Here is a 17566-nt window from a genome sequence, read left to right as displayed (position 1 = left end):
ATGGTTCTAACAAAGGCACACATAATTACTCTTGCATTATATTCTGGATAACCAGAAGCAAAAATTCTTACATAATATATTAGTTAAAATTCTGATATGAAATATATACAAAACAATATATATTTGTAGCTCAAATACTTGGGACACAATTCAAGCAGTATGGAGGAATATATAGATGGTAAAAAAATATTACAAGGCAATAACACAAGATGTTAAGATGCCTTAAACCATAAAAAGTTTAAGGACACGTACTCCATTCTATGTATGAGCTATTTTGTAAATTCCATCCACCAAGATTCATGGACTTTGGTCTGCTATAAAGGAAAAAAGCATTGCAATCATCTGCAGTGGGACTGTATATCTGTGAAGTGCAACTCTATCATACTGCAAATTGTACTCTCACTGACATCTATGAAAATTTATGACAACAGGCAGGAATATCTACTCCTTGGCTAAGGAACCCCAGTGGTCCGGTCCACAAAATCTGGGCAATTACATTATATTTGCCTGTATTTGCTGTTTTGCTTTCTTTGGTTTTGATAAAGGCTCTTAAAGCTATACTTTCAATTTGTTGAGAGAACTCCAAGATCTATTGTTATCATTTCAAGATGGAAATATAGTTATATACCGTATAAACATTTAACTTGTACTAGTATTATGTTTTTTTGTACGTACAGAGAATAGTAGACCCTACTTACAGCACAGGGCAAAGCTGCTCTAATATATTTTATATTTCTCTTTGTAGTCACAACAAAAACTTGTTATTGGATCTCTCTCAGGTTTTCTTCTTAGTTTTGGGACATTAGTGAGACAAAAATGGGTATTTGTACTGTGCATTTTTACAACCTCAAACTTTCGAAAGCATTCCAAAACTAAATGTTCAGGAAGTGCAGTCCTTGAGTTGAACACTCACATACGTAGTCCTCCATCCATTACTGCTTTTATTATTTGTAAGTTTGCCAGAAGCAAAAAATAATCTCATAATGAAGTCATAGAAACACACCAAATGAGACACTCAACACTGGTCTGTGAAGCAATGGCTAGTTAAACCTTCAAATGATGATTCCTCTCTTCATGAAAAGAACACAAAGTACTGGAGTAACTCAGCGAGTCAGGCAGCATTTCTGGAGAACATGGATAAGCAGCTTCAGGAGAGACAAGGGTGAGGAAAAAATATGCGCTGGGGGGGTTGCATTGTTGGTTAAGGAGGATTACACGGCTGTGTTCAGAGGTGGAATTACGGATGGTTTGTCTAGTTAGGCTATCTGAGGAACAAGAAAGGGATGATCACCTTGTTGGGGGTGTACTACAGACCCTCAACTAGTCAACAGGAATTAGAAGAGCAAATGTGCCAGGAGATTGCAGACAGCTGCAGGTCAAATAAGGCTGTTGTAGTAGGGGATTTAAACATCAATGATTTGGATGAGAACACACAGAGCAAGATTAGCAAGTTTGCTGATGACACAAAAGTTAGTGGTTTTGCAGATAGTGAAGGTTGTGAACAATTGCAGCAGGATCTGGATCGATTGGCCAGGTGGGCAGAGGAATGGTTAATGGAATTTCATACAGAGAAGTGTGAGGTGTTGCATTTTGGGACGTCGAACAAGGGCAGGACCTACACAGTAAATGGTAGGCCTCTGGGTAGTGTTGTAGAGCAGAGGGATCTAGGAGTACAAGTGCATGGTTCCTTGAAGGTCGAGTCGCAGGTAGATAAGGTGGTCAAAAAGGCTTTTGGCACTTTAGCCTTCATCAGTCAGAGTATTGAGTATAGAAGTTGGGAGGTCCTGTTGTAGTTGTATAAGATGTTGTTGAGACTCCATTTAGAATATTGTGTTCAGTTCTGGGCACCATGTTATAGGAAGGATATTGTCAAGCTTGAAAGGGTTCAGTAAAGATTTACGAGGATGTTGCCAGGACTGGAGGGTGTGAGCTATAGGGAGAGGTTAAGTAGGCTGGATCTATTCCATGGAGCATAGGAGGATGAGGGGAGATTTTATAGAGGTATATAAAATCATGAGAGGAAGATCGGGTAGATGCACACAGTGTTTGGCCCAGAGTAGGGGAATCGAGGACCAGAGGACATAGGTTCAAGGTGAAGGGGAAAAGATTTAATAGGAATCCGAGGGATCACATTTTCCACACAGAGGGTGGTTGGTGTATGGAACAAGCTGCCAGAGGAGGTAGGTGAGGCTGGGATTATCCCATCGTTTAAGAAACAGTTGGACAGGTACGTGGATAGGACAGGTTTGGAGGGTTATGGACCAAGTGCAGGCAAGTGGGACTAGGGTAGCTGGGACATTATTGGCCGGTGTGGGCGAGTTGGGTCGAAGGGCCTGTTTCCACACTGTATCATTCTGACTCTAAGTTGCATTTTGTGGCGGGACCCATTTACAGACTCATCCCGAAACATCACCTATCCACGTTCGCCAGTTATGCTGCTGACCCGTTGAGTTGCTCCAGCACCTTGTGTCCTTTTGTGTGTTAACCAGCAACTGCAGTTCCTTGTTTTTACATCTTCTCTTTTTCATTTCAGGCTTGGTTGATCATAGAACAGCACAGAAACAGGCCTTCTGACCTGAAGTGTGTGCTGAACATGGTGCCATGATACACTAATTTCCTCTGCCTGTACATGAAACACATCCGTCCATTCTTTGTATATCCATGTGCCTATCCAAAAGCCTCTTATCGTATCTGTCGCCAGCACCAACCGTGGCTGCGTTTCAGGCACCCTGCACCCTCTGTGTAAAACCTTTCCTCGCACATCTTCTTTAAACTTTACCCCTCTCATCTTAAAGCTATGCCCTCTAGCCTTTGACCAGAGAAGCAGAGGTTTTAGTTTAGTTTAGTTTAGAGCAGGGACCTCCAAACTTTTCAGCATGAGGGCCACATTATATATTTGGCACATTTTGCGGGCAGTAGGAAAATATAAAGAAATGTCACACACACACACACACACACACAGAAACGCACACGTGGACTCCCACATACTAAAACACACACACACACACACCCACACACACACACACACACACACACACACACACACACATGCAGGATCTCTCACACTCTCTATCTCTCTCTCCCTCTCATACACAAATACACAGAGAATAGAGAGAGAAAGGGAGAGGGAGTGACAGAGGAAGCGGGACAGAGGGGGGAGAGGGAAGGAGGGAGGGGGAGAGAGAGAGAGAGACAGAGAGGAGGGGAGGCACCGTCGCTGGAGCAGGAGCCGTTCACAGATCACCCTCAGGGGGGGGGGGGGAGACCGCTACACACCCGATCCTGCGGACAACTAGCTCCCCCACTCCACCCCCTCCCCCTCACTCCACTCCCCACCACATGCTACCACCACACACAACTTGCCTTTGCAACACAGGAGCATTGGCACGGTGAAGCAGCGGTAGAGTCGCTGCCTCACAGCACCAGAGACCCGGGGTCCATCCTGACTATGGGTGCTGTCTATATACGGAGTTTGTACCTGCCTGGGTTTTCTCTGGGTTCTCTGGTTTCCTCCCACACTCCACGTTTGCAGGTTAATTGAATTTGTCCCGAGTGTGTGTAGGATAGTGCTAGTGCATACAGGCATCGCTTCAATGGGCCGAAGGGCCTGTTTCCGCGCTGTATCTCTAAAGCTGTGCTACCACAGAACCCACTAAATAGCTCGCTGCATGGAACGTGTTAAGAGCTTGCTGCGGGCTGGATAAAATCTCGTGGCGGGCCGGATGTGGCCAGCGGTCCATAGTTTGGAGACCCCTGGTTTAGAGATACAGCACAGAAACACACCCTTTGGTGCCTGTGGAGTTTATTCTTGTGTTATCATGGAGAAAAGAAAACATTAACTGAGGAAAGAGCACAGGTGTAATGTATTCCTACTACAGACACCGCATATGGAGACGATCCTCTCTACCTTCAGTAATCAGACACCCCAATTTTAGATGATTAAAACAATGTCCGGTGATCCAATGGCTAGTTGAAAGTTAACATGGATATCAGAAGATTACAGAATGATAAGGAAATATAGATGAAGTTAAGGCGGGTGCCCTAGAGATTTGAGGTCCTTGGAAAAATCCAGGCAGAAATAACGTAATAAATCTTAGTTTTAAAGTAGAAAATAATCAGAGATGGGTTAGGGTGAAGCAAGACATATTTGCAGTTCTCAGCAGCAAGAGGAGAAAATGTAATCTTAATGCCAAGGTTCTGCAAGGAAGGAATGTCCATTGGCAGCTGTATTATTATTCTGAAAACATAAATGTCCAAAGCATGTTTTAGCAGAGAGATTGGATGCTGCTAATCTCTTTAGAACAGTTATTGCCATGTGAGGTATCAGTGTCCACACACCTAGTGTACTTCCGTTTGTCAAGCAGGGCACAGATGGGAGGAACTAACATGGATAGGTGATGTTTCGGCTTCTTCAAACCGCTGGATAGAGGAAAATAACATCTTCAAAGTAGGCATACCTTGAAGAGATTTTGCAGTGGAGCAGTCAAAATGTAGTATAGTTTTGTTTATTGTCACGTGTACCGAGGTATAGTGAAAAGCTTTTTGTTGCATGCTAACCAGTCAGCGGATAGACTATCCTTGACCACAATCGAGCCGTCCACAGTGTACTGATACAGGATAAAGGGAATAACATTGAGCGCAAAATAATATCCAGTAAAGTCAGATTAAAGATAATCCGAGGGTCTCCAATGAGGTAGTTAGTAGCTCAGGGCCGCTCTCTAGTTGTTGATGGGATGGTTCAGTTGCCCGACGACGGCCAACAAAGAACTTGTACACAAAGGATCTTGTAAGCCAGCATTTGACAAACTCACAACCTTGTGTAAACAAGGATTTTTCCTCTGGTTTGATGCATTTGATGACCTACGCTGTGCCAAGTAGCTGGGATTAAGAATATAATAATATCCAGCGTCCACAACCAGCTGTGGACCATTAACCACAACAAAATTGCACAGCACTTCTATCAGCAATACATGGCTAAGCATCTCATAGGCAAGTAAAATCAAAGACTTAGCAAGTTATTTACACAATGTTTTAAAGTGGCGGATGTTGATTCAACAGCAACGTTCAAAAGAAGTACCTTATGGAGTGAAGAAAATAAATCATACCAATATGGAAATATCACAATCTGGCACTAACTGGAATGATCTCCTGAGGAGCTACCAGAGGCATGATGGGTTGGGTTCCCTGCTTTCTTGCTTTAAGATTGCAGGCCAAAAGTATCCAACAAGATCTACTCGGGTTCAGTACGAGCTGTGGAAGAGCATGTCAGGAGAAGCACCATGTCTGGCTGCAAATAATCCAGGATGCCGTGCATGGAAAATAGCTCCATCATAATGCTATAGATAGAGCCAAGTAATGTCATCGATAACACAACAGGTTGCTATATTAGGACCTCAATGATGGTGGATAATTAAGCAACTAGCAAGAAGAGGCGACTATGGGTCTCACCTATCAAAGGCAGCAGAGTCCTTGTGATGCAAAAGACAAGGTTGCAATGTTTGTCACAATCTTGTCACCAGGAGCACTGTAAAGATGATTCATTCCAAGTCGCTACCATCACAGATTTTGGAATCAGTCAATTTGACATATATCTGACATCCAGATATGGCACAGTGCACAGACACAGCGAAAACTATTGTTGGCCACAAAGTGCTAGAGTAACTCAGCACGTCAGGCAGCAACACTGGAGATCATGGATAGGTAATGTTTCGGATCAGGACCCTTCTTCAGACTGTGCACTGGGTCACTGTTCCTGGCAATATTACTGATGAGATCTAATCCTCTGTGGTGCAGAACTGCCTGCACCAATAGCCAATCTGTTCTCTTTCAGGTAAAATAATGACACACATCTATCTGGTGATTTAGTCTGCATACGGCCTGTTCACCAAACAGGACAATTCAAACTGGACAAAACACAAAGTGCTGGAGTAACTCAACGTGTCAGGCAGCATCCCCGGAGAACACGGCTCGGTGATGTTTCGGGTTGGGACCCTTCTTCAGACTGATAATAGTAGGGGAAAGAAAGCTGAAAAAGAGGTGGGGGTGGGACAATATTGAGCAAGTGATAGGAAGATACAGGTGACGGGGGGGGGGGGGGGGGGTGATTGACAGATGGGTGAAGTGACAAAGACTAGAGGGGAAAAGGAGATAAAAGCTTGTCAGATCAAGAGTGGAGTGAAATGTAAAGCCAAAGAAAGGGGTATAGGTGGAAGGGAAATGGAGGGGTGGATGTGGGGTTAAGAGGGACTAGATAGTGGAAGAATTAGATGCACATCAGGGTGGGGAGAATTTCAAAATGAACACTGGGTTTACCACTATGTGTTTCTGAAGTTAAACCATGAGGAAAGGAGAATAAATTATTGGAGTTGGCAATTCAGACTCTTGAATGTATTCCACCAATGAGAAAGCATTTTCCTTCCAGAAGATTCAGATCCAGATCTCATTCTCTTCCTTGTTCAAGAATGGTTTAGTTTTGATTCTTTATCAAACAAGGTATAGGTATTTCAAAGCATTTTAGTTCACAATGATAAACCTATCAGCAATCCTCCATTCCGAATATCACTTGGGATAAACATCAAAGAAGGAAAGGCAGAGGATAGGTTCTATGTGAGAGGTATCTCTGTTCATACACCTGGTACACTTCCACAGAGACTCTTGAACCTACTTTATATTCAAACGACTGTTGACTTGTAGAAACAAGGATCTGTAGATGCTGGTTAACACAACATGGAGTAACTTTGCTCAGGCAGCATCTATGGTGAACATGGAGTGGCTGCAGATGCTGGTTTAAACCGAAGATAGTCACAAAAAGCTGGAGTAACTCAGCAGGTCAGACAGCATCTCTGGAGAAAAAGAATTGTAGGGGGAGAGGAAAGCTGGAAAAGGGGAGAGGCAGAACAAAATATGGCAGGCTGAGGTTAACATGGGTGAGGGTTTTTTTTATGATAGGCAGATGTTTGGAACAAAGACCAGAGATAAGAAGGGAAGGTGCGAGATGGCTAACTTGTATCATTAATGTACCTTTATTTCAAGTTCCTTAATACTCTCAACTAGCAATAACCTATCTACATTAGGATAGCAATTATATTTTAGGGGAAAGGGATGGTCAGATTAAAATGATTCTGATATTTATAATCACTGTTATAGGGGAAAATTGTATTTCCTGATTTTGTTTCCATAATGTTCCAGTTTAAAAGTTTAAAAATCATGTCCCCTTTTTCTCAATTCATCACAGAGTAAATATTTACCCTAAACATTTTGAATACCTGCAACCTTACAGTATTTGCAGAGCCAACTAATGTCTAAACCCTAGAATTTGATCGCAGGCTTTTTCAAAATCTTCATGTGCAATTATGTAAACAAATGTGTGCAGGGACAGCACAGTGGCACAGTTGGTAGAGCCTCTGCCACAAAAGCCAGAGATCTAGGCTCAATCCTGACCTTGTGTGCTGTCTATGTGGAGTTTGCTCGTTCTCCCTGTGAATGTGGGTTTTCTCCGCATGCTCTGCTTTCCTCCCACATCAGAAAGAAGAGTGGGTTTGTAGATTAATTGGCTTCTGTAAATTGCACCTGTAAAATAAGGTGAATGGGTGATCAATGATTGGTACCGTGTCAGTGGACTGAAGGGCCTGTTTCCATGCTGTATCCTTCAAATTCAAATGCCTTGAATTTTAAGATTTTATTTCCAGCAACATTGATTATTGTATATATATATGTGTGTTATTGCGTTCATGAGCCTGCAAAGCTGCAGCAAGTGAGAATTTCATTGTTCTGCTGCTTATAACAATTAAACACTCTTGATACTTAATAATTCTGTGCATTTAAATCAAAGAGAATATAATGTTCAAGAATAGAAACACGAGGGAGAGTCTATTATGTGAGATGTACTACAAGTGTAAACCTTGCTAAGAGACAAGCTGAGCTGTGGAGCGTTTGCCGTGTGCATGAAAGCAATAGGGACAATATTGATACATGGTCATTGATCTTCATGTCTGGAAGGAATGAGAGGAACAGGAGCAAAATTAGAAAAATAATTGGCTGGAGTGTTGGTGCACAAATCTTGATACCTTCGGGGTAAATGGACTGAAACGGAATGAAGTTTGTTCGGCTCCATAAGTTTTACAAAAGTGCAAATCTCTCGTTATTTTTATTACCCAAGACAATGAATTTAGCTGAAATTATTACTTGTATGCTGGCAGTTACGATGTCGGTACGTCATGCAACATAAATGATTAATAATTGCCCTTAGCTAAGCATGTGAAGGACCTTTGTGGGCGCCAGAGAAAGTTCCCCCCACCCCAGGAATCACTGAACACACTTTTCAAAGGTTGGTACAGCAAAGGAAATTGAGTCAAGGCATCAAGATGTAAGGAAGAAGATGGGTCAGTGTATGGAAATGGCTAATGTTCCAGGGAGCCCAGAATGACACCAGCAAGTTGTGGCCAAGTCATGAACGTTTCAAGGCTCATTCAGCCACTTGGACTGAGTTGGGTGGAGTTGGATTATTAAAAAAAAAAAGTAAACTCAAATATAATGGAAAGATATAATGGAAAGCTGTTGGTTGGAAAGAACATGAAGTAAAAACTTACAGAAAACAAATAGTATAGTTATAGAAGTCTCCTGACCTGAAACGTCACCTATCCATGTTCCCCAGTGATGCTGCCTGACCTGCTGAATTATTCCAACACTTTGTGTCTTTCTTTGCAAACCAGCATGTGCAGTTCCTTGTTTCTACGGTATAGTTAAATATGAGCTTCTACACACAACATTTTTAACATGTCAACCCACTAAATAATTGATGGATGGACCAGACTGTGTGAGCATGATTTGATTCCTATATTGGTTTCATTTGAATTTATTTTATAAATGTTATTTGTATTTACAGTACATGCTTGCCATATTGCAATTATATGCACTTTATAGTGTGGGTACCACAATAACTCTGCTGGCTGGGGGTGGTATTTACTTTGGGAGATGCTTACCAAAGCATTTTCACAATATAAACATTAATGAAGAATTTATAAAATGAATCTTTGACAGCAAGGGCGGGATGAACAGCCTTCGCATATTTCTCGCTGAACCCACACAGCATTTGACATGATATTTTGGAAAAAGAAAACAAAATTGTTATGAGGAAGACGAGTGCCAGAGGCAATTTTTTAAAGAACACATTAAAATTACTTCTGTGCTATTCCATTAAGGAAAATGGAAGCACAGCAGGCAATTTATCAAAATGCAAGAACAATCAGGTACTAAAATGCCAACCCAGCTGAGACTATAAAAAAACAAGGTTTGGATTAAAAGAAGAAACAATGCCTTGGGACAACAAAAAAGCAACGTTAAAGGGTCCGTTGATCAATGAAGAAAGTAACACATGTCTAATTAATTATATAAAAATAAGCGAGGATTTTTCTTATTTGAAAAAACAGCAATAGGATAATTTTGGTGAAAAATGGGTTGGTATATGAAAATGGGTGATGTTTGAGTGAGACCAAAATGACACCAACAAGATGTGGCCAAGTGTGGAGAATGTTTCAAGCTTCATTCAGTTGTTATACTAGAGGGCTGCGTTGGATTGTTTTATCTTTAAAAAATAAGCTTTTAAATTTAATCGGAAAATGGATTGGGCTGTTTGTAAAATTTACAGGGAATGTGTTTGAGTCAACTACGTCTTGGCTGCTGATAGCGAGGGCAATAAGTATAAACAAAGTGCTGGAGGAACTCAGCAAGTCAGGTAGCATCTGCGGAGGGAATGGACAGGCTGCACATTTTAATAGAATTGGCGATACTCCTTATTTATACGACATTATTTCCGATAACAACGTATTTTTAAAAAGGTGAGTCCTGTTGATAATATCCCTATCTTCACGGTAAAATGTTTAGAAATGAGATTTAAGTATTTTTTATGTTTGCCGGGCAAGGGAAATCATTGGAGGTTCTTGATTAATCATTTATTAGCAAAAAATTGATGATGGTATTGAGAAGCTTCAATGAAAATGTATATTTCTTATTCATTCCCTTTTAAATGCCAAATGTTACTTTTAGTGGGGTTGGTTGTGAAAAATGATGGCCAGATTAGTTCACTGTTTGATGTCCAGAAGCTATGCAGTTCGCAATCACAAATTTATAGATCTCATTAAAAATGTATAATTTTATGAAGATTGTGAAGTGATGTATAATATTTATATGGCTCAGCAATTAATGAGTAATTATGATTTTTATTTCCACAGGCTGGGTCCCTTTGATTACTATTTAGATACAGGTCTTTAACTCATTCCTGTACAAGAATCGGTATTTCACAGAGTATCAGCAATATCATTCCTCTTTGTGTTCTATAATGTAAAAATATGCATTACAGATCACAAATTTACAGCACAATTTTATGGAGCATTGTCAGTGCTTTATTGCTGATAAAAGGGAGATTATTTAACAGAAGAAAAAAATAGATTGGTCACACAGGAACAATTGGCAGTTACTTGAGGTACTCGGGTTCATTCATGCAAGCAATACTGTCTCTTAAAGAAATTGTGGCAATATAATGTTTAAACTAGTGGCTGTTAGCATCCCTGACTCTTGCCTTCCAGTTTGTTCAGTTAAAGTGCTGTTTGCTGAAATCATGGAAAATTGGCATTAAAAGGCTGCGATTCAAAACCATCGAAAATAGGTGGTGTTCCGAGACAACATCTGATCCTCCCTCTTCACAGTGACGTTGGAAGATGTTGTTCCGCGCCCTTGGGCAGTCAAAATAACAACATGCTTGTGGTACACATTGCACAAATTGTGTTTCATTTTCCAGTCATCTTGCTCTCGTTGGCCTGACTAGTTTGGAAAGCTGCAAAGTGGCCCTTACATTCCCCTCTCTTCATTTTGTTTCTTGCTTCAACAATGCAAATTCGCTTGTTGTGAATTTCCTGATCTCACCCTAGTAAAAAGTATTGTTTTTAGTTTAGTTTAGAGATACGGCACGGATACAGGCTCTTTGGCCCACCAAGTCCATCCTATCAACCGATCGCTTGTTCACACTAATTCTATGTTATCCCACTTTTGCATCCCAAGGGCGTTATTACACACAAGGGGCAATATTACAAAAGTCAATTAACTTACAAACCCGCACATCTTTGGGATGTGGGAGGAAATCGAAACACCCGGAGGAAACCCACACAGTCACAGGGAGAATGAACAAACTCCACACGGACAGCATCTGAGGTCCAGATCGAACCCGCGTCTCTGGCGCTGTGAGATAGTGGTTTTACCAGCTGTGCCACCCTAATTCCTATAGATACATGGACTGTATTTGCTATGATAACAATCAAAACATATACAGGCCACTCTGTGCAACTTCAATTATCCTGATGTTGACTGGGATAACTTAAGACACTTCTTATAAATTCACATTTTATTCATACAGAAGGTCCATCCTAATAATTCTTGAAGAAGAGTCCTGACCCAAAAGATCGCCTGTTCTTTCCCTCCGCAGCTACTACCTGACCCCTGTTGAGTTACTCCAGCACTTTGTGTTTTGATAATTTGGCTTGCTATTCCGTTTTTTAGGTATTAAATGGCATGGGGTTTATTAATATATTGAATAGATGACATGAATACTACTAGTTGTTGTGATCACATTTGTCCTTTTCCATTGTTGTCATTGGCGCTGATTCCTATTTATCAGTTCAATTCTTTGAAGGAGCCAAGTCTCAGCTTCTTTTCTCTCATAACCCCAATTTCTTTTGCTTCAACTTATTCATTCCGACTCATCGTAGAATTTATTTTGTCATTTAGATGTGGCTGAGCCTTATGTTTGGAGCTTGACGGTGTGTATGGTTGGATGTACTTTCCACATATGACTAAGATGGACATACAAAAACCTCCAGCAACCCGAACAATCTATCATCTTGGCAGATACTTCAGATCTGATGCTGAATTACATGGATCGAAAAGAAATACCAATCAATGCGCTTTGCAAACAGAAATGGTCAAGTCAATAGGTAAGGTACACTATAAATTGAAAATACCCTACTGAGCAGCATGCATTGAAATAAGTCACTGATTTATTCTGCAGCAGATATTGCCTGCTATTCAGTGAAAATCAAAACCAGGATGCCAATCTGATAACTCAGAAGGGAACATAAGATCCTGTTACTACTTAAAAAAATGGAACAACATTGTCTAGGTTTAACTGTTTCCTAGAGAACTATGACAAGTTTCTAAGCCATGCATGAGGAAAGAGTTGTTATTAATGAGATGTCAGCCAAGAGGTATTGCCCAGATGGACAATGTAAAAATGATGGATCAATGCAGAGATAAATCTATTAGGCGTTGATTGAGAAGACCTAAAGAGACCAATATTGCTCAAGGGAGCGATATAAATTAGTGGTGTCATGGGGCAGAAGAAAGAGAGAATGATTGTGAGCAGATAATTGAGGCAGGAGGAGTCAATGATGGCAAAATAAAATACTTGTAACTGTTAGATGGGAAATGGAAAATATACTGATAGCTGTTGGGATAAATTGTGGTGAGAAGTGAGGATGCAATATATCTGATAAGAAAAGAGTAATGGCAGTAATCAGCACAGATAATCCCAGCGCAATTCTATGATGAAGTCACGGATCAGAAGAGGAATGGAGAGAAAGTGAAAGAAAAATCTGGATTTCAAAATCATTTATAAATAAAAAATAAAACCACACATCAGTTTCCACAACATTTAAAGTATAGTAGTTTTGCACTTCACAGACATTGGGAATTAAAAAAGTACAGGATTGGAAATTTGGTTGACCAATGAATATTTCATAGTTTGACTATCAATTTCATCATTCTGCACTGAACTCTGCTTTTAACTCATGCCTTTTGTAATGGCAAATTATAATCATAATAATAATCAAAATAGTAATTTATTAGCCAAGTATGTTTTGCAACATAGGAGGAATTTGATACCCATTCAAGCTCAAAGTAACCACATTTGGGAATTAACATATGGGTTGTGATAGTTTTTTTGTTGTTACTCCTGCAATATTGACACATATTAGAAATACATACACACAGAAGTGGTTCCACATTCTTAAGGCACTAGCATGTTATACACACATTACTTGAACCAATGCTTGCTCTCGCACCCATTCACTATTACTACAACACACAGTGTCCTACAACATACACTCAATTCTCCTGCTCATCTTCTCAATTTAGACTGCGATCAGTTTTTCTTCTCCTTTTTTGTCAGATTCATACCTTTTGTCTGACTGCGTGCCTTGGATTTGTTGGCTGTTGCTGGTGTGTAGATCGGGGATATTTGCAAAGTCATCCTGTTCTGTCAGACCCATAACCAGGGACAGGACCACCATCCGGCCTTCACTGAGGAAACCCGTTCAGAGGAATAGGGCAGGGAGAGAAAGGTAGGTCAGACAGAAAGATTCCAATATACAACAGGCAGAGCTAAAACTCTGGTTTGGACATAACTGTACCAAAGGGGATTAGTTTGGAATTAGGGTTACAATGCAAATGGACGATATGGGAAAGAGGAAAGTTGGAGATAAGTGTGCATGCCATGAAAATAAGAGTTTGAAGGAATGTGTAGATCCCTTTTAGATTCAGTTACAAAAAAAGGAACAGTGCATTTTCAGATGCATGACGTGAGAAAATTAAAAGCTCATTCATTGTTATTTCAAATGGATTTGTTCTGAGACTGCAAACGAAGGTTCTCTCAAATTTGAAACAAAAAGGGTTCTGGTCTCAGCAGGGATGGTAGTAAGGACACTACAATAGGCCTCAGTACCTTGAGCTAAGGAAGGTTCCTGCTTGGTTGTTATCCAATAACTCCTGCTGGAAAGTGTGAATGGGTCAAGGTGAGTCGAGGACAGGATTGGACTCAGCTGTGATGCTCCACACAGTCGAAAAGTCTGTCTGTCTCATATATCTTGTTTGTTTAAGTTGCAAAAGAATAAATTGCATGTTAGAGATAGATTGCAACTAAAAAATAAAGACAATGTATAAAACATTTGGAATGCACAGAATCGATAATAAAAAACGTATTGAATTTCAGCTCCCAAAAACCTTGATGTTTGACCTCTGATTAATGTCACCAGGATGCATAATGTGGACCATTCTTCAGTTTCAGATCTTAAACACTCTTAATTTTATCTTCATTTCCCCTTCCAGGTGCTGACAACATCCTGTCCCACAGGTGTCTGCCATACACCTCATCCAAGTGTCTAAGTGTGATTGTGGATGGCAAATGCTAGGGGTGTGGGGTGCACTGCAATTAAGTCTGATCCTGTCCCTGCACTCGCACACACTTTACAGCACGTTAGAGTTCATAAGCATGAACCCAAGATTAATTTTCCTTTTGGTAGCCTAAGGGTGCTGAGGCAAATTGGAGATCAAAAGCTGAGATCAGCCGGGGGGACGAATGGGGGGGACCCTCCTGATCTGTATGACTCAGTTTAAAACTCGGTAGTGGTCTTTTTAACTGAGTTATCAGGGAAGCCCATCTTTAGTCAATTTATTTACAACTTACTAGGGAACTTCAGTTTAAAAAAACTCCAGCCCAGATGGAAATCAGGTCAAAGAACTATTACATGGGAAGTTAATCTTGGTAAAAATCAGAGACCAAAATTTGATGTGGCAAAGGATTCAACAAACTGTTTTTGCACACTCATTCACGGTTCATTATGTTCACTGGTTGTACAAATTTGCTTGCACACATTTGAGAGCACAGGAGAGAAATGTTATAAATTATAGCAGAATATCGCCAGGCACCGCTGAAAGAGATGCAACTTTCACAACATTCATGAAAAAGATTCATTATCAGACCGGGTTAGCAACTCTGTCGGCTTTAAAATTAAATTATTAAGGCAAATACAAAATATTTTTTGAGTGCGAGGAAATAGCATGAAAAGTTGCTGAAAATAGGTGAGAACTTATGTGTTAAACATTACTTCTACACGCGAGTATCATAATACCCCCAGAATCAGGAATGATCACATTTTCTGCACAAAATATCCATGCCGTCTGCCTCTGGGTTTTCTAACGATCATTGTTATCCTTTCATTTTTGAGCATTCTTATTCTACTAACAACGTGATTTTTTTTTCTCCCATTAACCCGATATGCTGTATTTAACATATCAAAATGCACTCCTCCATGCAAAACAAAAACCTAATTTACAATCAGGAATGACAAAACCTCAAGATTTGGAGGGCCAGATTGTCTTTAAGGTAATAGATAACAATGCTTTCACCAAAATAATATTCAACAACATTGAAGGTTGATATAACACAGAGGCCAAACTGATCGCATATTATGCACATTGAATTTCTGGGTTTACTAAGCAATGGAATTACAGACCTGGAGAAAAAATTGTTGAGTTCTCAAACATAACATCAAACTTTATTCATTTCCAGACAGCTTAACAAATGCTGAATGATAGACTTAGATGCCACGGAACAAATATAAACCCTGACTTGATTGATAGGTATGGGACTCATATGACCAATTATTTTGGCCATTCTGCAAGGCAGTATATTTTGATGTATGCATTGGAATGAGGCAAAGTCATTGGTTACTGATCTTGGATTAGTAAAACGTCATTATTAACCCCAAGAATTTGATGGAAGTGTAATGTAATGTCAATATATTCTCTTTTCCCATAGTGGAATATTTAAACCAAATGAGAATCTCTTATATCCCCAGCTTGGAGATTAACATGCAATCAGTATATTAATATTAGGATAGTAGTGCACAACACACAAAATAAGGCAAAATTAGGATTATTTTAATCATTTTTTGGTCCCTTCCTCAAACCTTTTCTTGTTTTGTCTTTAAATAGCCTAGTGAAGATATACAGCTGGGTACTGCTCACAACAGATTAGATTGAGATCAGTTTATTGTCATATACACCAGGGTGCACCAAAATTCATTGTTTCCATGTAAACAGTATATGATTATGACAGATACAATAATAAATGCAACTATGGATGCAAAACGTTGCAAAGATTGCAGAGCAATCTGAATCAAATGTAAAAAAGTGTAAAAATATACACAAAGTGCAATGATTTAGAAATGTGGTAGTTAGATCATGGCTTGGGAAGGGAGTCATAAATACACCATTGGTGCACCAAAATCCTCATGTCTTTCGCATGAACTAATTCACAGACGAAACAGCCTATGAGATTTTAGTTCAGTGAGATACAATAAAGATAAAATGGATAAAGATACAACTATGGATGCAAAACGTTGCAAAGATTGCAGAGCAATCTGAATCAAATGTAAAAAAGTGTAAAAATATATACTAAAGTGCAATGATGGGATTATCAAATGTGGTAGTTAAGAGTTCATGGCTTGGGAAGGGAGTCAGAAATAGACGATTGGTTTAGAGTCTGGTAGCCATGGGGAAGAAGCTCCTCATGTCTTTCGCCAAAATCCCCAACTAATTCACAACACGAGTGAAGCCTATGAGCTTTTAGTTCAGTGATGAAACTGATAACTTTTCATATTTCAAGATGAAAATGGATAAAGATATGCAGGGAATGAAGGGATATGTGTTATGTGCAGGTAGATAAGAGATGGTCTAGGCATCATGTTCGGCACAGACATTGTGGGCCGAAGGGCCAGTTCTTCTGTTGTAATGTTGTACGTTCCAGGAATTTGAATCATTGAGATCTTTTACAAAATATTCAGAACATGGAAAAAAAGCCAGGTGAATGGAGAAAGCTGGCAGTTGTATTGGCACGAGGAAAGATAGTGGAACATATATACCACTGAATCATAGCAATTATACCACAATTGGCAAGGTGCTACATGCAGTCATTAGAAGTAGCATTGCTTAAAGCAGAGGAGGCAATTTTAAGTGAGGAACTTGGCTGCTGGACTAGTAATTGCAAATCAGTCTTTAATGAAAGGTGAATCTTGAAGTAAGCTTGACATTTCCTTGCTGCTTTTTCAATTCTGTTTCACAGCAAAGCAAAAGGATCTGTGACTTAACTACACAGCAGGCAACGTGAAGGATGCAAACTCACAGATGTGATGCAAGCCTTCAAGAACCTTCGCAGTAAAGCATTCCATGAAATGCCTGTCAAGCATGTAGATTTCCTCTAAAAATTTTAAGGTGATAATGAAGCTAGTTATTTTAACAAAGGACCAGTAGGAATACCCAATGACCAGATATACACAGGCACCATATACTGAAATCCTTTAAGTGCTGGAGCAACTCCGAGGTTCAGGAAGCATCTCCAGAGAAAAAGGATGGGTGATGTTTTTCGGCTGGGACCCTTCTTCTTCTGAAGAACATAGAACAGTACAGCACAAATGCAGTGACCTTGAGGGCACTGTTGTGCTGGACAGAATGTGTAATCCGTATAGACAGCTCCCCGACACCACACCAGTTTCCTGCCCAGAGCTCTGGAACTAGGGACATCCGACAAAGCGATTTTTATCAAAGATAGCTTCAAGCACAGTGGCGTTCCTACAAGAGTGCTGGAGTCCCGTACCCAGGACAGGGCAGGCAAGTGGGCTTTGATCAAAAGGGTCTATCAACTTTCAAGGCAGTCAACAGCATTGAGTCATCACAGCCAGAG

General features: G+C 40.2%; 1 protein-coding gene across 3 annotated transcripts in view; it reads right to left on the bottom strand.

Annotated features, from left to right (window-relative positions):
* syt7a (synaptotagmin VIIa) overlaps nt 1-17566 on the bottom strand; it is a 383396-nt gene that overhangs the window by 45370 nt on the left and 320460 nt on the right. For 2 of the 3 annotated variants that reach the window (XM_055649546.1, XM_055649547.1), the window contains one exon: nt 13225-13347. The exons of the other annotated variant lie outside the window; for it this stretch is intronic. In XM_055649546.1, the coding sequence (XP_055505521.1) occupies nt 13225-13347 (123 nt within the window). The remainder of the gene's footprint in view (nt 1-13224; nt 13348-17566) is intronic. 3 annotated transcript variants of the gene reach the window in all.

This window comes from Leucoraja erinacea, chromosome 18, assembly GCF_028641065.1.
Source record: "Leucoraja erinacea ecotype New England chromosome 18, Leri_hhj_1, whole genome shotgun sequence".
Lineage (NCBI taxonomy): Eukaryota > Metazoa > Chordata > Chondrichthyes > Rajiformes > Rajidae > Leucoraja > Leucoraja erinaceus.
This window is presented reverse-complemented; position numbering and strand designations above follow the sequence as displayed.